At 43.5% G+C, this 22681-nt stretch overlaps 2 protein-coding genes across 7 annotated transcripts; one reads left to right on the forward strand and one right to left on the reverse strand.

Moving 5' to 3' along the window:
• Positions 1–10024: 10024 nt before the first annotated feature.
• Positions 10025–15604, forward strand: hmga1a (high mobility group AT-hook 1a). 5 transcript variants are annotated; one of them, XM_052057296.1, is made up of 5 exons: positions 10025–10181; positions 11046–11144; positions 11856–11936; positions 12935–12988; positions 13860–15604. In XM_052057296.1, the coding sequence occupies exons 2-5, from the start codon at positions 11061–11063 to the stop codon at positions 13932–13934; spliced, it is 294 nt and encodes a 97-aa protein (XP_051913256.1). In that variant the 5' UTR covers positions 10025–10181; positions 11046–11060; the 3' UTR covers positions 13935–15604. The 5 variants fall into 5 exon arrangements, with proteins under 5 accessions (XP_051913256.1, XP_051913258.1, XP_051913254.1 ...); XM_052057294.1 differs by having other exon boundaries at positions 10026–10181; positions 11841–11936; XM_052057297.1 differs by lacking the exon at positions 10025–10181 and adding an exon at positions 10223–10406.
• On the reverse strand, positions 14247–21341 carry smim29 (small integral membrane protein 29). 2 transcript variants are annotated; one of them, XM_052057299.1, is made up of 5 exons: positions 21229–21341; positions 20197–20465; positions 19300–19325; positions 19102–19207; positions 14247–17507 (listed from the first exon to the last, which is right to left on the reverse strand). In XM_052057299.1, exons 2-5 carry the CDS (start codon positions 20299–20301, stop codon positions 17445–17447), a joined length of 300 nt encoding a protein of 99 aa, XP_051913259.1. In that variant the 5' UTR covers positions 20302–20465; positions 21229–21341; the 3' UTR covers positions 14247–17444. The 2 variants fall into 2 exon arrangements, with proteins under 2 accessions (XP_051913259.1, XP_051913261.1); XM_052057301.1 differs by having other exon boundaries at positions 20197–20468; positions 21229–21325.
• Positions 21342–22681: the final 1340 nt, after the last annotated feature.

Consider the following 22681-nt stretch of genomic DNA (forward strand, 5'->3'; position numbering starts at 1 on the left):
GTAAAATGATGTCACACCATGTTAAACCACATCACGATCTGTTTGAGTGGCAGGCTACGGCTGGCTGGAATCAAAACAAATTGGATCTTCAAGCCATGTCCAAATGTCTTGGTTATTTCTCGGGACTTACTGTGGCCAAATAACAATAATCCCTGAGATTGGCTAGATAGCACACTTTATTGTTGATGCCGAAAAACTACATTAGAGTCTTTCAGACTCATTGAATGGAAAGTGGTGTGTGCACATCATGTGGGATTACTTGCAATGTTGTAAATATTGGTAGACATCAGTGAAAGCTGAGCAAATTTTACTTTTGGACGAGCCAATGAAATTTACACAAATTCAACCACAGGTCAACATAATCATTTTTTTTTTTAATCTGGGAGGTACGGGTGTTCGGTGAGGATTAGAGGAAAACTCGTTTTATAAAGTTGCTACCTGTATATTCATTTAGGTTTGGCACTTACAAGACTATACTGACAATGGTGGAGACTGCACGCTTGCCAAGGGTAAACTCAAATGCCAGAGTTGTAGATCGTTGAATACTCACCCCTAGTGACAGACAGAATGCTACTGTACCTAAAAGAAAGATTCTCCACTTTTTTTTATAAAATGCCTGTGTTTGCTTCTGTGAAAACAATAATGATAAGGATTAAAAATCAAAGGCTGGTTGTGAATTTGATAGACAATGACATCAGTCCCGCCATGTGGATGTGACAACCGCGTTGCTTACTACTCAACAAGTGAAAGAGAAATAGGAACATTGCCGTCTTCCGATTTTCACACAAAATACAATTTGCATCTTGGATCTGAACAGAAATCTGATTAGCTTCTTCATTATGCCATACATGACTCATCTAGTCATGCCATCCGTCTCTCTTCCAGAAAATTGCTGATTTGAGAGCAACTCAATGATTGGTGTGTCACTTGGCACTTATCGTGACCAAAATTTGGGTTTGCTGTAGTTAGGAGCTTTATTGACAAAGGTTTCGTCGAAATAGTAAGTCGAAGACCTATTTCAAAATAAGATTGGCGCCTTCTTCCAACTGAAACTCAACTGTCAAACTCATGAGGATGTTACTTATGCAGTATACTGTCTGCACATTTTTGTCATTCGTATCCTGCTTTGAGTTGCAGAATTGAAGTTACCTTTAAATGACGCGTTTAGCTATTCCCTGCAAGAGGCACAAAAATATGAACACCTCCACTGAGGTCTTCGTATTGTTTTGTGTTTTTTGTTATTGTGTAAAGTGTCCTTGGGTGTCTTGAAAGGCGCTTATAAATAAAAGGTATTATTATTATTATTATTATTTCTCATTCACACTGTACCAGTGCTCGATCCAATTACGTCCATATCACTCCTTTCCTCAGTTTTTATTAGTTCCGTTCAAGTGACCTTTCAATTGGAGGCAGTAGCAGTCAGAGGCCTGCGTGCGAGTCAGTTATTGATAGAAAGACGAAGGTCATTACCAGCACTTGTCTCGGAGAGATCTTTAATCGCCCCGGAAAGTGAGGCCAGAACCCAGCCTCTGCATGGATCTGTTCTGATTACTGACTAAGGCCTAATAGCTCCTCACAGGGGGCTGCGAAGTCGGCAGGATTTCACACTCGAGGCGAGACTTCGTAGGCTGTCTCCCCTTTGTGCCAGCGACATTAACCTTTCCCTTCCACCTTTCCTCTGCCTTTCATGTTCAATTAAAGGCAGTCTTTAAACGCGCTGCATTTGTACAGCTAAGAGTTAAACGGGGAATATAAAAAGAAATAATTGCATCCTAATGTGCTCTTCAAGGGCTCAGCCTCGAAGTGAAACATTTCTGTGCTGTGCGTCTCACTTGCTCCTTGACGCATAGGCATGATGGTTTGCGGGTGCCTGCATTTCAGCGGCCCTGTGCGTTTGCAATTTTCAAACCAAACAATGCTTCTCACAAGGGAAGCTAAAATCTGCAAAGTAAAACGTCACTGGCTTTTCGGCCTTTTTCGTAGTCAGTAATTAATCACGCCACCTAACTGCATTCATTCGGAGTCCCCTTTGGTTAATTGGACTGCAGCTACCGTAAGTGCTCAGCCATGATTTATTCAGTGGAGCTCCAGTAGAGCACCACTCACCTCATCCTTCCCCTCCCTCAACATCGCCCTACAGAGGTGCACCCGGTGCATCTTCATCCCGCAGGCCAATCGACTGTGAGGGTGTATTTCAAAAATGGACTGCTGGGTGACAAGACAAGAGAACATTGAACATTTATGTGTCGGAAGAGTTTACAAAGTTGTAGCGCATTCACATGAAGGCTTTCATCTTGCCTTTGCAGATGCCAGTGGCAGGTCAAGGTGAAGATTTATTGTATGAATTTGCATCATCCGCCTGCCTCTTCATAGCTTTTTGTTTGATTTACATGTCATGCTCTGATATACGAAATGCGTTTTGACAAGCACAGTAGAATCTGTTGGTGCCATATTGAGTACGGCTCACGTAAAAGAAACCATCACGGAGAGCTTGAATTGAATCATTCAGTTCGCCAAATAGCTGGCAGCAACCACTAAATCCAATTGAAAATACAATTGTGTGGTCATCGACTGTCGTGAATGACATACAGGCGCATGTGTTTGTGACATTTCACACCGTGTTCACAGAATGCGCATTCTTCAACAGCCACATGTGTCGTTTAGCAGACAATCAGTCAAAATGGAGAATGGATCTTTTGAACCACAGATGCAGTTTCCGTTTATCAACATTAGAATTGCACTTTCTCTTGTGAGACTCGGTTGTCATGACACCGGCGTACCATTACCCTGGGATAACCACACTTGAATAGTTAATGCGGCTTTGAGGCCCCCTCTGCATTACAAATGGGCCCATCCGTCTCACCTAGACCCTCCTGGGTGACGGTGGCCTATTTCATTCTCAGTAACTCCAATCATTTGTCAATCTGGCAGAAATCTGACACTCGCCAATGTGGGATACGCCACACTGTGATGTGGTCAAGAGACGGACATCCTGGTGTCAAGCAGATAAGATGACAGGTGATATTGGTCTAGACACCAGTAAGATTACTCAAGTCTCATCACTCATTTTGCCCCTGCAGATGAAGAATCGAGCTCTCCCCGAGCAAGCAAAGTGAAGAAACAAACCAAGATGAATTTCTGTAAAGTGGCCTATTGCACAAGTGGTGTGCGCAAAGCTGTAATGATGTAGAATGGAAAGGGAGCTATTGTCAGATCGCAAATCTGCACTCTCCACTCACAAAGTGTGCAGGGTACTACTAGACAGACAGCTTTGCCTTTTGTCAAACCTTTCTAAGAGCAGGACACCAGTTAAAGCAGAATCAATAGGGCAAATGTTGAAACCACTCAACTCTGCAGCTAACCCTCGTACTTGTCTGAGTCTGTAAACAGTTATCCCCCGGCCTAGCTGTTAGTTGTTGTGCTGGTGGTCACATCAGTACTCAGTGGACGGAATCTGTGCTCCCCTCTCGGGCAAAAAATAAATAAAAGTGCTGATAAAAGTGAGCACAAATCGCGTCCAGAAATAAGAAGCACAGATGCCGCCCAGACAGTTGCCTGTATCAGGGTAATGCAACTGCTTTGCTGGAATGTGACAGCACCCATTGTGGGCAGAGGAGCCCCTTCCGTTTTGATCAATCAGATAAAACAGAGGTAGAGTGCAAGCAAAAATAAATAAATAAATAGCCAGATGCTCCTCCGCCGTGCAAGGTGATTCTTTGAGAAGCCTCCCGGAATCCCCAAACATACGCGCGTGTCAATTCTGATCTTTTCATGATTCCTTTACTTAAATTGGATTTCCACCTGATGAGTTTCAGTGAAGGATTTGATAGTAACTTAATTCAGATGCTTCTAATTGTTATTTGTGAAAAGCAAGCTTTAAATAACACTACAGTAGGGTGCTGTGTGTGGGGGGGTGGGGGGTGGGGGGTGACTGTATTCCTTATAGATGACTTTGCTGTACATTATAATTCATCTACACGACCACGACGTTAATACGACTGCGTGTTGCCAGGTGGTGAAGCACGCCGCATCCTCAGTGAGTGAATAGATTCTGCTTGCATGAGGTGATGATTTAACGGTACACGACTGCCCTCTGGTGGAGATCATTTCTGTACCTTGCAAGAGTTGTATGTTAAGTGTATCAACACCAGGGGGAGAGATTGATTCGGTTTATTGTGTTTTCCTCAAGAATCATCAAGCGCTGTTGTGGGTTCAATGTTCCATCCATCCATCCATCCATTTTCGGAGCCGCTTAATCCTCACTAGGGTCGCGGGGGGTGCTGGAGCCTATCCCAGCCGTCTTCGGGCAGTAGGCGGGGGACACCCTGGACCAGTTGCCAGCCAATCGCAGGGCACACAGAGACGAACAACCATTCGCACTCACACCCACACCTAGGGACAATTTAGAGTGTTCAATCAGCCTGCCACGCATGTTTTTGGAATGTGGGAGGAAACCGGAGCACCCGGAGAAAACCCACGCAGGCCCGGGGAGAACATGCAAACTCCACACAGGGAGGCCGGAGCTGGAATCGAACCCGGTACCTCTGCACTGTGAAGCCGACGTGCTAACCACTGGACTACCGGGCCGCCCGGGTTCAATGTTGACGACAGTATTTCTGTCCACCTCGCTTCCTTTTTGGAGGCCGGGTTGGCTGCGTCTATCCGGATGTTGTCATATTTAACTTCAGTTCCTATTTCAGTTCGATACGTTGCACATCGAATTTTTAGTTTTGGCTCGAGTGTGGGCACCTTTGGCGCATTGATACATACATACTTTTTTAAATTGGTGGATTATATATATATATATATATTGTTTGGGGTAAAAAGAGTTTGTGCAAACCTTTCTTGCCTTTTTAAATCATTGGCCTAATGTGATTTAAGAAACTATTTAAAGGTTAAAATCCAAAAACTTTTATTGCGCTCATTTTCATTACCAGGACCAATGCAATATTTTCAATTATTTGTTTGGGGTCAAGTGGTGACGGTCTATTAGAGGATTTGGGGCATTGTAACATAGAGGTATGTATTTTGGGGCATGCCGAGAGGGAGTTTTCCAGTTTTTCTGTCACCACACAAAAAAATAATAATACATTCATAATCATCAATGTTAGAAAGGTGCCACTGAACAAGAACTGATGTTAAAAAATCTTCTGCATTACAAGTTGCAACAACAACAAAAACATTGAAAATCTTAAGAACAGGCTGTCTGTATTTGGCCAAAATTGGCAACAAACAAGCTGAACGGACAGTGAAATTGAACAAAGCCTAGGGTTAAAGAAATTATTTGGAAAAAAAAACATGCATGGTTCATACTTCCCAAAATAGGACCTATTTGAAGAGGGTAGAAAGAAACTTCACATTTTTTTAGTCTTGAAATTACAATAAAAATCCATCCATTCATACATTTCCAATACCTATTATCCTCTCTACGGTCACGGGTGAGCTGGAGCACATTCCAGTTGACTTTGGGCAAGAATCTCGTTTCAGCCAGAACCCCCCAAGCACAGGCAGAACATTTCAACTACACACAGGTAGGCCTCAGTCCGGATTCAAACCCTTCATCCATACACCCATCCATTTTCTGAATCACTTTATCCTCACGAGAGTCGCTGGGGGGGGGGGGGGTGCTGGAGACTATCCCAGCCGTCTTCGGGCAGTAGGCGGGGGCCACCCTGAACCGGTTGCCAGACAATCGCAGGGCTTCAAACGCTCAACCTCAGAATTGTGGGGTAGAATGTGTTGAAACATTGAATCACAGTAAGCGCACGACTGGTCACTTGAAATTGCTTGCCGACTGTGCATCACCTTCACCCAAGCTATCCACGGCTTCAATGTGAGCAAAGATGTAAGCCATTTTTTTTTCCTTTCTGAATTCTGATTGTAATTTCCCCATTGCGGGGCAAATAAAGGTTATCTTAATTAAGGCATCAAAGGTGTGGATGAAGCAGAATGAAAATGCAAGAGGCTTGAATTTCACAAGATATTTCCAAGATGAAAGAATAGAGTGTTTCAGAACAGTGTGTTCAACGTGCAGGGATGAGCATGAGGCTACGATGACAGTTTGTAGTAGACGGGTTTTAGAAGTTAAATAATTTTGAAATCAATGAAAAGTCGTTGTAATAATCGTGATTTTAATCACAATCTAAAATGATGATTATTGATTTTTTCCCAAAAATCTACAAGCCCTATCTCACAGCACCACGTTGACATGGAAAAAGGGTGCATGTTGCATGATTAGATTTGAAATGGCGTTGTACAGTACATCACACGAATGAAAGTCTAATGGGATTCACAATCCCAAAGAATTCTGAAACTACACAAAAAGTGAGTCATACCAAATATTGAGACTGTGGCTGCCAAAACAAGTTTAAAATATAACTCGGTTTTCACCCTTTGAAAATGAGTCACGGGGTGAGTGATGCGCCCAAAAATCCCCAAAAATCTCAGGATGTGGCGATGAAAAGTTGACTCAGAGAGAGGTAAAATGAAGTCGTTCGAGAGCTGCGGTTCCGGTTCTTCATACGGGACCTTCACATAAATACAGTTCTGTGCTCACTATACAAGCTGCACGCGCTTCTTCCTGTGTTTGTGTGACTCAGATACTAGTCATAAACGGCTCCGCCCCCTCCCCCACGAACCTCCACCCACCCCCTCACACAAGGAGAAAAGACGCCCACACCGCTTGTGTCTCCACCCACCTTGCCTTTCAACTACTCCCACACATTCCTCCCTCCTCCAAGTGCATGTGCGCTCTCCGTCTCCTCGTTGCTTCTTCCTTCATCCTCTCTTTTGTATGTCGAGCAGGAGGATGCGAATAGAGTGTTACTCATGTTCTGCCCCATCCAGGGCCAGGCGTGGCACAATCTGGGAAGGGGAAAGCCGGGCACATCTGCTAGCCGGTTCGGCAGCAGCGAGCATTTGCGGTTCCACACTGCGCCTCGCTCAAAGTGGATTGCTAGAATGAGCGTGACATAGGGCAAGATGGATGAGCGTATAGAAAGAGGGAAAAGGGGCAAGAGGACATCAGTGGGGGGGGGGGATGGGTGAGTACGCAAAAGTGGGCCAAGACCCCCACCCCACCCTCGACGGTCCCTCCCACTGAGATGGTTAATAGGATTCTGTCTGCCTTGGGCTGCTGCACAGTCCAAGAGCCAGGAGATGATGAGTGAGGTGGTCGCATCTTGTGAGATTTGATTTTGGATTTCAGACCGTCTCACGAGTTCCTTTTGATGGCTTCTCTGAACGTAGGTCACCATTAGGTCACTATACACCAGATGATTGGTAAATGTAATCTCAAAAGTCAATCTGATAGCAAAGATTTTTGCGCACTCACTAACTGTATACAGCCACCAGTGCCAGGAATGTCGATTCAGGTTGAAGGCACAAAGAAAATGCATTTTCACCTTCAGCTTCATTGATAAAATTATATCAGTAAAACCATAACCAAATTTTCCACATGGGGGGAAAAAAAACCAATCATTTGTTTTGCATTGTTCCTCAGTCCCATCGTTGGTCTCCAGGTGGTGCCAATGGCTGGGAAGGACAAACCCACACAAGAGGAACTATTTCCTCCTCTCTGTCCACATTCTGAGTGGCTGGTGTGACAGAGATGTGTGATGGCGCAGGGGGATGGGCCTGAAGTTGTTGGGGAAGATGGAGAGGAAGGAAGTGAATAGAGTAAGAAACAGGGAATGAAGGGGGTGGCATGCAAGGCTCGCACATGCTGAGCAGAACATTGGCCTCATTGAGAAAAACACCCTCCCAATTCATGCCCATTCTATTCACTCCTCCACAGTCAGCCTCATACAGTACATTCAATATTTAATTTCAGGGGAAATTAAATAGCCCAAGTGCACAGCATATTGTTTCGAAAGCCCAGGGTTCTCGATTGCTTTTCAGTTCTAATCACTTCTAACCTTGTATGCGAGTGAGTTGCAGATCATTAACTGTACATTAGAAACTCTGGTGTGAAAGTAGCAGCAAGTGGCTTGATTATGACACATTCTGGCCTGCATGCACCACACCCATACAGCATACGTTAGATGCTTTTTCTTGTTAGATGCAAGACACCACCACCCCGTGGAATGTGAGAAGCTTTTAAAACTCTTGCAACTGGTATTGTCATCCTGCAAAGTACTGCTACACTGAAAAGTCGTCGGCATTGAGTCGGAGGTGTGAGGTAAAGGTTTTTACAGATACTGACTGTACGAGAGCTTCAGTAAATGCTTTCACTTACTACATGCACAATGTTGAGCAGTGAAACGTTACAATAACCCTTTCATATACGTGTGGATATGGAGAGAGACGTCATTTAAAGACAGAAGACAAAGGGTGCTAATTTTACTGGAGGAATAAAAGAACAGCAAGTCTTATTGTCAAAATCTGCAACCAAAACATGACTGAGTGTAAGGTTTTTCAGGCCCGGTGCAAGTGTAGTAAATCTGCTAATGGTTTTGGAGTTTTCCAGTTGTGTGCACATGAGTAAATTTCACCGGTCCATCATTCATCGTACGCCAGCGGCTAGCTGCCATTCATCATTCATACGGCATTATTTCAGTCTGCCACTTTGTTATCATTATTTTAACCGCACTTCCGTCATTGCAAAATTATAAGATACAATAGATATACTGCAATCCTCATTTCATTGCTGTTTTAGTCACATTTGCGAGGTGATGGTGGACCCCAAAAAGCAGGCAAGAGGGAGCAGCAGGGTGTACTTCATGAATTGTATTAAAACAGAGAAAACTAAATCCAAAACAAACAAAGTCCAAAGTATCAAACAAACACATGACTGAAGATAAAACATAACAATGACCAAAACTTGACTGAAACATGACTGAACAAACAAAAATGACAGCAGCAAAGAAACGGCAACAAACAAACTAACGCGACAGTAGCCAACAGCAACAACGACCCAACACTGAGTGTTTGGGAGGTAGTCCTTTGATACAACTAATAATTACATAACGGCCAATGGGTGTGCAGCTGCAGGGGGGGGGGGGGGGCTCTACAGTGCCACCTGTTGGTCCCAAACCAAGTCATGACATGTATACAAATGGGTTTTGAGATGAGTTTTAAAGATGGGCACCGAGGGGGTTTGCCGAAGGTTCAGTGGTAGGTCATTCCAAAGAGTGGGACCAGCAACGGAAAAGGCTCGATCCCCTCTGAGCCTTCGCTTAGTTCTTGGTACTTCTAATAATGTCGAGTCCGCACACCTGAGGTGCAGGTGTTTAGGGGCGGATGAGCTCAGAGACGTAAGGTGGCACGAGGCCATTTAAACATTTGAAAACAAATTATAGGATCTTAAAAAGAACTCTAAAATGTATCGATAGCCAGTGAAGGGATGCCAGAGTAGGAGTTATGTGCTCCCTCTTACGAGTACCAGTCAAGAGGCGAGCAGCAGCATTCTGGACCAGCTGGAGATGCTTAATGGAGGATTGGCTGACTCCAAAGTAAAGTGCATTACAGTAATCCAGCCGGATATATGTATATGTGTGTATATATATATACTACATATATATATATATATATACTACATATATATATATATATATATATATATTTGAGACATGCTATATATATATATATATATGTGTATGTATTACAGAACCTGCGCCACAACATAGACCTGATTTTACCTGGTCTAAAGTCTCGTCTACTTTCTGTCACCAAATTATATAGTACAATAATAGATATTTCAGCCCTCTCCCTGGCCTTCACTGCGAAGTCTGAAATTCGTCAAGACTAACAATTAACCAATAAACCTGTGACTAAGCGAGCTAATAACCATGAAAACATCTATTCATCAATTATCTGAGCTGCTCATCCTCACACCTAGGGACACTTTTGGGTGTTCAGTCCGTGTGTGATTTTGAATGGGTACCTGGAGTAAATCCACACAGGCACGAGGAGAACATGCAAATTCCACACAGGAAGATCGGGGGCTGGAATGGAACCTTGGACATCTGTACTGTGAGAGGCGGTATTGGGGGTCGCGCCGGTCTAGTGCCGTTGGTGGCCCACTTATCATATCTCCGCCCCCAGTCCTCCTGCTCCCATGAGGGCGGCTCTTTATATTGCCCCCAAACGCCTCCTGACTGGCGCCTTTTCCTTTATCTGCCGGAGAGGAGACGCACATGCTATTTTTAGGACCACGTTGGAATATACCGCTTAAACTGCTGGTAGGAAAACGCGTCGTATCCGTAAAAATAACTCTTCCTCAATGCTAAGTTGCTTTTGTTGCTTCATGATCTTGGTTTTAAAGGGGCGGGCTGAGTGTTTGTGTGTCGACTGAACACGGCGCTTTGTAGGTCGGTGCAGGGCTCTTTAACTGGGTATAAGCACCGGGCTTAAAGGGGATATTTCGCTGTGTAATTCAGGCTGGAGGTTAAACTTGAGCGGCAGAGGTGAGTGCACATTTTGCATGTAGCTATGCACCCTCACAACGATTTGAGACGGTTTTCAATTGCTCCAGTGAGAGGAAGCGACATGCTTTCAATGAGAAGCCGCCTATTGTATGCCGTTGCCCCGCCACAAAACACGACGCGCGCTTCGCTGGCTCGTTCGCACTCTCCGGCTCATTTTTTTTTGGGGGGGGGGGGGGGGTCGGGGCGTCTTCCTTTATTCTTTACATTTGTGTGTAAATGTGAGAATGGTACGACACGGAAACCGCACACCAAGCGTTCCCGGGTTATTGTGTGTACCAGTGGGGTGCAAACATGCGTGGGCCTCGGGATGCGGTCGGTATTTGAACGCAACTGTGAGGCCTGTAGCCTTTGGCTGCACCATGCAAACCGGTCCGACAGAGATCCGCCAGGCGGCGCGGGCTGCTCTTTGGGGCGCACGCGGGACTGGAATGGAGCCTCTTGGAAGCGTCGATTTAAGTGGTGGATGCGTCGTGGTTTTGCGCCTTTTTTGCCGCCGCCGCTGCCCCCCCCCTCCCCTTCTCCTCCTCCACCACCACCCATCCCCCACCCCCCATTTAAGTGAGCTCAGAGCGTTTGTCTCTCAAGCGACTCTGACCAGGTGTGGTTTCTATTTCCTAGGTGTGAGAAGTAAATATGAGCGACAAGGGGACAGTGTCATCCAAGGAGAAGGAGACGGTAGAGAAGAGGGGGCGTGGAAGACCCCGCAAGCTTCCTCAGGTAACTAAAACTTTTAGTTGCACATTTTCTGAGAAGTGCGTCAAATTTGTATGACTCGTCAGTTTTTTGGTTGCAACACAGCCACGCATTATGAAAAATGTGTCGCATTAACGTGTCCCGCTCGTGGTACATTTCAAGCGTCACATGAAATGCAACTCTTCATTTATTTATTTTTTTTGGAGCTCCTTATGAATCCCAATTTTAATGTGTGCTTCAGCCATGATTAATGGGAGGTGTAGACAATTCCCATCAACAAACTTCCTGTGTTGGTCAGGAACTTGTAACCCAACACCCCCCCAAACCAGTTTTAACCCTCTAAGACCCCACCTCCACTCCTTATGCAATGGCTGACATTGCAAGGTTGAGAGTGGCTCGTATGGCCGTCACGCCGCATAGTGTATTGAATTGCTTTGGTGGCGAAGAGGTGCAGTAGTAAACAAGCTCGAAATCCAATCGGAGATGATTCGACGTAAACTGGATCACAAATGCAGGTTGACACAAGAACACAAAAGGAGATGGTCCTTTAATCAAATGCATAATTCTTTTTACGCTTTAAGTTTTGCAGTGTAGGAACATTGAGGCGTGTCTGTTTCATTGCAGTCCTTGACCGTACATTTACGAGCACAGAGTAAATTGTTTGCAACTCATTCATCACTCATTTACTGTGGTTTTCCCTTTTGTTTTTCTCAACACCAGTGTCCCGATCCTCAGGAGCCCAGCGGATCCCCGACTCCGAAGAGGCCCAGAGGACGACCCAAGGGCAGCAGAAACAAGCCCACCAGCAAGGGCAAAGTACGTTTGTCACGTCTGTATCACATCGCATGGCAGCAAAGTAACGACTTCAGCGGAAGCTCAGCCTTGATGACCACGTCATTACCACAACCTACTAAGGCCAGCCAACCCCTGAATTCTGATTTTGGACTATTTCCTGGCATCTAAACCCTGTCAAGGATGTCTGGGAGAAATGTTTGCTTGACAATTCTCCCCCGTCCCGTCCCCTGTCCGAAATGGTCATGCGTGGCTTTCCGATTGTAAATAGCGTTTTTTTGACAGGAACGACAGAGTGATGCTTGCAGTGTACTTCCTGTCCTGCCGCATTCTGCAGCATGTCATGCAAACGGCGACGTCGCTGCAGAGGCCGCAATAGCGTTTCCACTCTGACATCAAACACCACCCCACTGCCCCCACCCGGCACACAGTCCAAGTTCTTCTCAGCCTGTTGTCTCCATAGCAACAGCTGATTTTCTCCCTCGCCCTGAACCCTCTAGTGCTCCCGTGTGCATTGTCCTCGCCGCTACTGTACGTGTGAGGGAAGGCAAATGCTCACGCCGGCGTTGGTGAGATAGGGTTAGCAAGGAAGGCCAAGTGGCTGAGGGTTTATGTTCACGCTCACTTCCACCAGCTGTCTTTGAGCCACAGACCAGGTGGCCAGCGAACTGGAGTGCCCTGTGTGCACTTCCTGTTGGCCTTCCAGATAATAGTCAATGAACCCAGTGCCCCTTGTCGAAATCTCCTTGATCGGGCTCTGCTGCCACCTGGAGGCAGCCAGTCGCTAAAACAATAAACATTATTTCGCCTTTCAAATGCACATTGCCCTTTGAGACAAACAAGATTACTGTTGTTTTAATTTCCAGGCTCTTACCGCAAACCCCCTTTTTCCCGTCGTTTTCATTTTGATATGGTAAACCATAATATGGGGCTCAACCTCAGCCTCATTTGCATGATGGCACTGAAAGTCAACTTTTGCACTGCACTTGATATAATCACACTTTTTTTTTCTCTCCCCCAAGACAAAGGCAGAATCTGCTCCTGGTGTGAAACGCAGAGGCAGACCCAAGAAGGAGGTAGCAATCTTTCTGCCCTAACTGAATTAGAAGTAGTAGTGAATTAAGGGCACAATGTTTTCCACACATGCGTGCCAAAATCCTTCAAGATGAGTCACTTTTTTTCCCCAAGTATTTCACTTTGACTGATGACAATCGCTGCTGCTTGTCTTGAAATTGGCCGGGTAATTTATAAAAGTAGCAATCCAAGTTTGACTCTCTGACTCAATTATGGTGAAATAGGTTGAAGGTCAGTCACATGCATTGGACAGTTGTTGCTCAAATACAAACGCCGCAGGGCTCGTTATGCTTCTCTATCCAAGGTCCCAAATTTGTTGTCGCTTTTGATGACAGTTTTCAACCACTTTACCGTGCAAGTTTGCTCGTCAGAACATAGGAAATAAATGTAATAATGTAATTCCCGCCGCCTCGAAAAAACATCTTTTTGTTTTAATTAAACTACCACGTGAGCATCTCTGTTTTCTATAGCGACATAAAAGTTGACACCAGCACTCCAGGAGCATGTTGCTCCCATCAAGGAAGTTGATGTGGTTTTGTAGTAAAAGTGTGTTATGTGCACGAGTGGTGGAGGCGCCTGGATCACATTAGTCACATGGAGAAATGACCCGGAGTTACCCCGCACTTATTTTTATGAATGAACAGAGCCAGTTGGGAGTGAAGCAAACTGGATGCTTCATTGTGACTCATCAGTCCACCATCATGAGTCACTGGCCCCTCCCCTGGTCGCCTTCACGCCACAGTTTTGTTAGTCAAGATTGAGGACAGACATTGATCCTCTCATACGAAAGACATGTTGAAACTTGAGTCAGCATTTCTTTTGAGCACAGGCTGAAGTGTTTTCTTTTTTCTTCCCCCACCCGTCCCATTTTAGGATAAGGAAGAGAAGGCATCACAGGAGTCATCGGAGCAGGAAGAAGAAGAAGAAGAGGAGGAAGAGGACCAGTAATACCAACAACGCATGTTACCTCACTCAACATACTGACTTACTGTCAACCATAACTGGACTGTATCTGCAACACCGGTGCCACTTTCATGGCCACTATTCCCGACAGGGCCCTCGGCTCAAGTGAGGGCCAACACAGTACATTTCTCATGCAACAGCACTGGATGAAAACGTTGGACCTTGCGCAAGCCTAGATCTAAGTCTCACATGACGGACGACAGCCTTTTTCTCCATGTCATGATATCACGAGTCTTTTATATTGGAGAAGGTGGGCTAGTGTATTTTCTTTAATGCTGAAAGATGGTTTGTAGTCTCTTTTTTTGTTTGTTTTCTATTTACTCAATATTGCTTACTGATTATACCTGCGTCTGAGATGGTAGGTCCTGTAGAGTTTCTGTTTTGTACAGGACAAAGGTGATTTTTACCAATACTTGTGTTTGTGATGTGGTTAACCTATCCTTCGCATCGTACGCTAGATGGAGTTGAGCTTCAGTGTTTAGGATGACAATATGTCACTGGTGGTATGTATACTTTTTTTTTACCCCTCCTTCCCGGTGTCACTGCTCACAAGTAGAAAGATCCTTCATGTAGGACATTTTAGGTTTTAGCTTATCAAACGGCCTCCTCTGTCATTGATGTGTAGTGGGGGAGACAACTAGTTCTCTAGTTTTATTTGATTTTTTAGTTTTGTTACTTTCCAGTTTCATACCATTGACGTGTGTGCTGCTTCTTTTCAAGTGTTGTCGATTTTAAAGCATAGGGTTCCAGGTCGAGAGTATCAGTGTCGTTTGTTCAGGGAGCTTTTTACAGACGGTTTTGCCTGCGCACACGCCCAGTCAACTGAAATACAAACTGTACAGCCGTAAGCAGTTTAATAATGAAACTGAAAGTCGGTACTGCTCTTTTTTTTTGCCCCCCTTTAGGCCACCTTGTGGCCACTTATTCACCGAGAGGGGTTCCCATAACCTTACTTAGTTGAAATAAACCTTTTTAAAGACGTGTTTTGCTTCCTGCAACAGCAACAAAAAAGAACAGTGAAGTGGCCCCATGGCAGTTCTTCCACACACCTCAGCTGCTACAACCTCAGTAATAAACCCAGAAAACGGCAAAGTGACTATACCATTCCTGGACATTCATACCTCATTCAGGAGCTTATATCAGTGCATTTAACTGTTTTTTGTGTTAATGTGTACTCTGGCATGAGTCAGACAGGTTTTCTTTTGATTACAAACTTTCCCCCCCCCCCCCCCTCTTTTTTTATAACTGATTGAAACAGGCCTCGGCCCTGAACCTTGCATTCTGGCTGGTGTGTGTCCGTGTGTGTGAGAGAAGCAAGTCAGGGAGACTTGTCAGCTTGACAATTGTGTTCACTGACTGTAGTAGCTTCGTAAGTTTTTATTTTTCTTCTAGTGCACTGAAACATTTTAAGGTTGGATACCTTTTCTGCTTTTTGCCCAACAATTGCCATGAAGTGTTTTTTTTGTCCATCTTCTGCAAAATCCGATGCACGTCACAAACTGACATCTACATCTGTTCATTTATATACTGTAAACTGTTGAGGATGGGATCATTCTTTTTAATGGACACCGTATATAAATGTGCAATGTATATATTTTCTATGGTGCCCGACAATTTGTATGAGATGAAATGGTCAATAAAGATAATTTTCTGTCGTTGTTCTCTCATTTGTTCAAAACAGGAATTGGAGATATGCTTCGTTCTATTCTAGCTGGCAATATTTGGATTGAGGCTGAAATTTCAGGACAGACCTTAAATTCACTAAAACCTTGACAGGCGAAATGAATTTGACCTACCGGTAGTCTTAACTCTTCATGTCCAACTGCTCCGTGTTTCACCATTTTTTTTTGGTCCAAAATGAGCTTTCCTGGTTTTATGACAACTGGTATTCAAATCATCCTCTGCTGTTCACGTTTTGACATCATAGCACCAAGACACTGAATATCAACTGAATCTTGTCGATGCGAAGCTAAGAGGATTTCCCAGGAGAGAGCCACAGATATTTGAGTTTTACGGCTGTCAGAGGGTTACAGCAAATATAGAAACTGGAAGGTTTCAAAGAAAGGCATTGAAACGGGCGTCCTAGGGGGAAAAAGTATTTTGCAATGCTGTTAGGATCAATAAGTTGTGCAAAAAGTACTGAAACATTGAGCAGTTGGACATCCATTCAAATGTTTAGAGGTAAAATTAAGTTAGCCTGGAATGATTATATTGTAGTGCATTTCTGGTTCAGCCTGAAAATTCACCGTTTAACGTTTTACCTTTTCGGCCACACAACCTGGAAACATCTGGAGATTTGTCTGTTCAAGCAAGAACCTCAACTAATATTTTCAATTCTTAGCCACACACTGGCTGGGGCATTTAGGGTCAGAGATCTAATCAGTACACGTTCGCAGGTGCTTGAGGATCACTTCATTCAATGCAATATCTACATGTACATTTATGAATGACAATTTAAAAAAACAGGGTTTTGGCCCAAAGTATATTTTCTGTCAGCACTCCGCCAGTGTAATCACTAGTCATGACTTAGAATGTGATGCAGGGACAATGCAGTCACCTTCCAGTCTTATTTCAGCAAACACGACAACAAAAAGGGTCTCCTTCCAGTAAACTTAAAAATGAAGCTTCATAACAGTGCAGACAAATTTACATCAGTAGTTTGTCCATTCGGGTTCAAGTGGAACTCAGTGGCTCAGCAACAAGTGCAACTCTGGCATGATTGTACAGTTAAAAACATTTTGAGGAACACAACAAGAGTGTCGCAATTCAACCAAATAACACGCAAAACATTTCCTCTCTCCCCATTGCAATGCATAACTTGTTCAAATGAATCAAACTGTTAAAACGTGATGCACCCACACAAACAAGCTCATCACAGTCCAGAGTGGCTTCAAACATGCTGAGCGCAATAAAGTTAATGTGGGTACAGTCAGAACAATGGCATTCATCTCTGGCTGGAGGTGTATCTTTGATGGTGCCACGTCTTGCGCACAGGACATATTTGGAGCAGGAGTCATTCAAACAGAACACTGGATCTTGTTTCTGTTCAAATTGACGTTTTCATGGATTCCACGTGACTCACAGGATTTGGCAAAAAACACTTGAAGATCCAGATCACAGATCGGAACTCGTCCTCGTTTTCTGTGTAAATGAAAACAAAAACGGAGCCCGGACATTCCTTGAGTGAAATTGAATGTGAAATTCACATGAAATATCCATTCATTAACAGCTCACTTATTCAAGACTGAAGTAAATGTGTTCTGTCCCAGAGAAGGTGCACCTCTTTTAACACTGGACAATGAAATTCAGTGAACACTTGTGATTAAATATCTAAATACGGTCAAGGTTGAATGCGTCCTTCAACATGTTACTAATTATGCCTTGCTTGTTGCACTTGAAGATTTGGGGCTCGGCGGTGTTCTCCCACAAAACAAACAAAGGACGATGCTTGCGGTTAGTGCAGGTATTCTCTGGCATTGCCGCGGTTTGGATTCTTCAGGCATCTTTGGTCAGAAGAGGGCGACGCTGCTGATAATTTCTTGCCCAACCTTGAACGACCTAACAAAAAGAAAAGAACGTTTCAGTGTTACATTCAAATTTAAATGTTGACAATTACTGTATGCACGGTAGTAGTCAAAGTGGACATCTCGATTTAGGCATGAGTTTTGGCAGGGTTGTTAACAGCAATCTCTTCTCTGTGATGTGTCAAATCCAGACAATTTGTTTTCACTTTACAAGGATTTTAATTTTCATACAACACAATACCGCAATTGAGTGCAAATAAGGATTAAAATAGAGTGGCTATGTTTTACTGTTTTATCTCATGTGTAGCAAACACTGCCATCTACTGTTTTGAAGCGTTGGGCCAAGACTTGGACAACAGCCAAAGTACTGCAGATGTACAAACAATCAAACAAATATGCAGTGCTATTTGCATCACAATAAATCGTATAGCTGTGATTTGGTCTGGGTTCATTGAAGTAACAAAATTACTGCAGAAGAGTTTGCAACATGACTTTGACGGCCTTTTTGTTGACACCAAAATTTACCAATTGCTATTAGACAGCTCATTTAGCTCACAGTTGCAGTCCAGGGTATATACCTCACCTCTCGCCAGAATTCACCTGGGACCCCAACAAGGACAAGCCAGGGCTCTTGGAGGTACCCTAATTTTATATGGTGACACTAAAAAAAAAACTGAGGTTGCATCCTGTGCAACCTGGCGATGGAAGCTGGAAAAAGCTCTCCTCGACTTCAAAGCCTCACTCAACAAACACTCAAATCATTGTCTCAGGCAATCTGACATAGTGAACGGTGGGACGTTCTGATTGGCCGTGGTTAAGATATTCTTTCTTTTTTTTTTAATTAATCGCTCAGACAATAGTTTGTTGTTATATACAATGTGAATAAAAGAAGAAAACCAATGGCTCATTTGTCATATTTTCATAATTGTATTTATTTTAAACCCCTATAATTTAGAAAATGTCTCCTCAAATTATGTCACCGATACGCAAAGCTGCTCTGAAAGAAAAATGAAAAAGAAATTCGAGCCTTGATCTTGAAAAAACTTTACAGCCATACTGGCCAGCCCTACCTGTGTCAATAACTACCGGTACTGTCGCATTACTGCATTGCACTAGCACTTTCGGTACCAAGACTTTTCAATGAGTTCCTTATTATGCGGCACTGGATTTAAAAGTAAGAAATTAGTTGACCAGATCGTGAACCTGCAATCGCTATCCAAAACTAATGCAATTTATGCTTGGCTTCATCTTCTCACATAGCTGAAATAGATGTCACTCGATGGTATCAATCCTAGCACGTGGATTCTTAAAGCATCTAATATCCAAGCTCAAGTCATAGTCATGTGCTCATAAAATTGAACATAACTTGATATTATGCTTGCAAATAAAACAGTCCCTGAAACATTCTTTGTGATTTCTTCTCTCAACTTGTTGCAGCTGTTTTCCCTTCATATAAGAGGAACCGAGTTGTGAGAAACTAAGTCTAACAGCCTGGCCGCATCAGAAAGCATGAAGCAACCAAGGTAAACCACAGACAAGAAAAATGACACAGAAATATATTTGTACAAGTGCATTATCAATCAAAAAGACCCCCCAAGGTATCAGTGAAAAAGAAAAGTGTGCCTTACTCTAGTGTCCTCTTCTCGCCACAGCATCTCTTGTTCAGCTTCATTTACCTCCTCTGAGGGGTCATATGAGTAAATTGGCAACAACTGATGGCGGAGTCTGTCAAGTCTGAGAAAATAACATGCAAGAGGAAAACGCAGATGACGAGGAGACATGAATCATAGGTCCATTGTAAACAAGGCGAGAGACTGGATCTTTACCTCTGTTTCTTACGAACGTACAAGACCTGAAACAGAAGACAAAAATAGACATTAATGTCTTTCAAAAACATATCAGGTGTGCTATAAATGCAAGCAAAAACATGCATGTTAGGTTAGTTGAAGACTATAATTTGTGCAAAGGTGTGAGTGTGAAGATGAATGGTTGCTTTGTCATAGGGGCCCTTTGTTTTTAAACATCAGGGTTAAAATTCTATTGATTTTAATTGCAATACATTTTAATTGAGTCATTATTTGTTTCTTTTCCTTATTTGAAGCTCAATGTTATTGTTTTAACAGGTATAATTATAATGTTATCATGGCTTCGAATAATATTTTCTCCACATTTTAGGACTTAATGTTCTACCTTTGTTTTTATAATTAACACAATTATTCATTCATTCATTCATCTTCCGAGCCGCTTGATCCTCACTAGGGTCGCGGGGGGTGCTGGAGCCTATCCCAGCTGTCCTCGGGCAGTAGGCGGGGGACACCCTGAATCGGTTGCCAGCCAATCGCAGGGCACACAGAGACGAACAACCATTCGCACTCACACTCACACCTAGGGACAATTTAGAGTGTTCAATCAGCCTGCAGCGCATGTTTTTGGAATGTGGGAGGAAACCGGAGCACCCGGAGAAAACCCACGCAGGCCCGGGGAGAACATGCAAACTCCACACAGGGAGGCCGGAGCTGGAATCGAACCCGGTACCTCTGCACTGTGAAGTCGACGTGCTAACCACTGGACTACCGGGCCGCCCTTTAACACAATTAAGTTACTGTATTTTAATTTTGTTCATGATGGAGGTACTTGGAGAGCTAAGTATGTTTTAGCTGGCTTAGAGTTTGACAACTACTGGAATAGAAACTATTTTCACATCACGTTATCTGCCGACTTACCACTGCTACAGCTATTCCAATGATGGTGATGAGGAAGAATGGCACCAAAACATAGCCCACCGCCACGTCCCCATTAATGGTGGGGGACGGAGTGGTACTATTCATTGCATATAATCAGGGCGGGAGACTACAGGGGGGCTTTACAGATAACGGAAATCCCCCACCCTGGGACACACACTATGCAGCGGCTGTTTCCTTAAGCTGCCTCCTAGTTGATCAGGCCTCATCCTTTTCATTCATGTGACTTCCACAGGGTAGAACGGCTCCTCCTACTTGGGACAAACCACACAGGGCATGACACATTTGAGCGTACAGTTGGGTGTTGAACATTACACGATAGATATTATTGCAATATTTAACTTGTACTGCAAGAAATTACATTCGTATTATTTAGTGAAAGAAATACACATTTTCATATGGCCAAATGGGCAGACTCAATGTGTTCTTATCCAATTAATTGTAACACCGTTGTTATTTAGTGTTGGTAATGCCTCTGGATATTGTTCTTCTATTGGATGGTGATGCCCATTTAAGGTTGCATCCGATCGGTCAAGGTCAGAAAAGATGCATACAATTCCATTTGAAAGTATCAGTTTATCACACCTCTTTGTGATACGTATATTGCACGTGCCATCGCGATGACGATATTCTAGATAGAAGTAAGCAAAGTACGGTACAAAAATGCAATTGATTGTAAAAGAACTAAGTTGGCATCATGGTTTTGAAGTTGATTCAAGCTTTCAAGCGTTCACGAAGATACCACTTCCTCGCTGCCTGCTGAGGGCGCCGACCTGCTCGACCTGTCTTCAAGGCAGCGCGGTTAAGAATGGACCGTGCACAATGAACTTCCGGATTGAAAAGCACAGCATTCGTCTTGCGTCAAAATCGGTTAGCTTCGAGGCGAGCTAACGCCTTCTAAAAGTTATTCGACCGGGTAAACAGCCATCTCCGAAAAACGACTGTTCGTTTTCTTGCTGGGGTCACGAGGCGAGTTATTGGCTTCGGAGAAAGACAATTTGAATTCCCACTCACCTTCTGTGAATCACCCCGATTTATTTTTGTTGCTTCCGCAAGCAGCTTAGGTTTTGTTTGGCAAGTCAGTCGTTGTAGCGAGGGCGACAGTAGTGCTTCCTCTTTCAAAATAAGATATGATCGCTCACACTGGGACAGTATTTCGAACCCAAACCTCAAATGAGATATTGCTGAGATTGAATTTGACCCGGGTAAGGACGTAATTGGGCCCGCGTCATTTTTAAAAATTGGGAACACCGAATATTTTCACGACCAAGCGACCTGTTTTTCCTAAATCTATTTATCAGATGAAATAAATTGTGAATTATTTTACTGTAAATACTGTATGTCATTACACATATTTAATACAAACAAGTTTAACATTTGTATTTCTTTTGTGAAATAATTGCTGAATTAATTCTAATTTAATGAAGCCATTTTCATATTGCCCCATCAGGGGGTGCCACAGTGAGTGGTTTGCATGTTTTTGGGCCGTTTTAAGAGCGGGTCCACTTGTTTAATGGTAATTTCATCGATGTTTGGATAATGGCTATGCAGATTCTGACATTCATTAGTTCATGGAATACAATCTTGGTTTTAATCCCACCCTCAGTTTGTCTGTTTCGTAATGTTTTACAAGGATTGGGATAACTGATCAAAAAAAAAAAATCGGCATTATTCAAATTATGATTCCAACGGTTTGGTGGATTCATGGTAGATTTCAGTAATAAAATGGCAATGAAACTAATTTCTATCATGTCTAATAACATGTGTTATGCATTGGATATTAATTTGGTTATTTTAAACTGATTTTGAAACTATACAGTTGAAATTATTGACCACATCATAATAAAGAAATGAGATTTCTGTAATTTCATGTGTTTACCTGTCTCTCGGAAGCTGTAAAACTCAAACAAAGTATTCAACACTAATTCTAATTGCAAATTTCATATTTACTGAGAATCATCCATCGATCCATTATCTGAACCGACATTTTTGCGAATGTCATGGGTATGCTGGGGCCTATCCCAGCTTTTTGGGGCAGGAGGCGGCTACCACCCTGAACTGCTTGCCAGCCAAACACATGGCACACAAAGACAAACCACCATTCGCAGTCACAGTCACACCCAGGAGCAATTTAGTGTGTTCCATTAACCTGCCATGCATGTTTTTGGAAGATGGGAGGAAACCACAGTACCTGGAGGAAACCCACTCAGGCATAGGGAGAATTTCTGCAAACAAGAAAGCCATGGGCCTGCATCGAACCCTGTACCTTTGCACTCTGAGGCGGACGTGCTCAGTAGTCGATCACCTTGCGCCTCCAAAAATCATTGTCCAAAAATAGTTTCTGAGAACGGCATCCTTTTGAGCACTAAGTCACTCTCACTCTGAAAAAAAGTTGGAGGTATGTCTTCGTTTTCATCTGGCTCAAGTGCGTCATTGACCTCATCACAGCGAAGGACATTCCACTTTG

The sequence above is a fragment of the Hippocampus zosterae genome, chromosome 2 (assembly GCF_025434085.1).
Source record: "Hippocampus zosterae strain Florida chromosome 2, ASM2543408v3, whole genome shotgun sequence".
NCBI classification, from domain to species: Eukaryota; Metazoa; Chordata; class Actinopteri; order Syngnathiformes; family Syngnathidae; genus Hippocampus; species Hippocampus zosterae.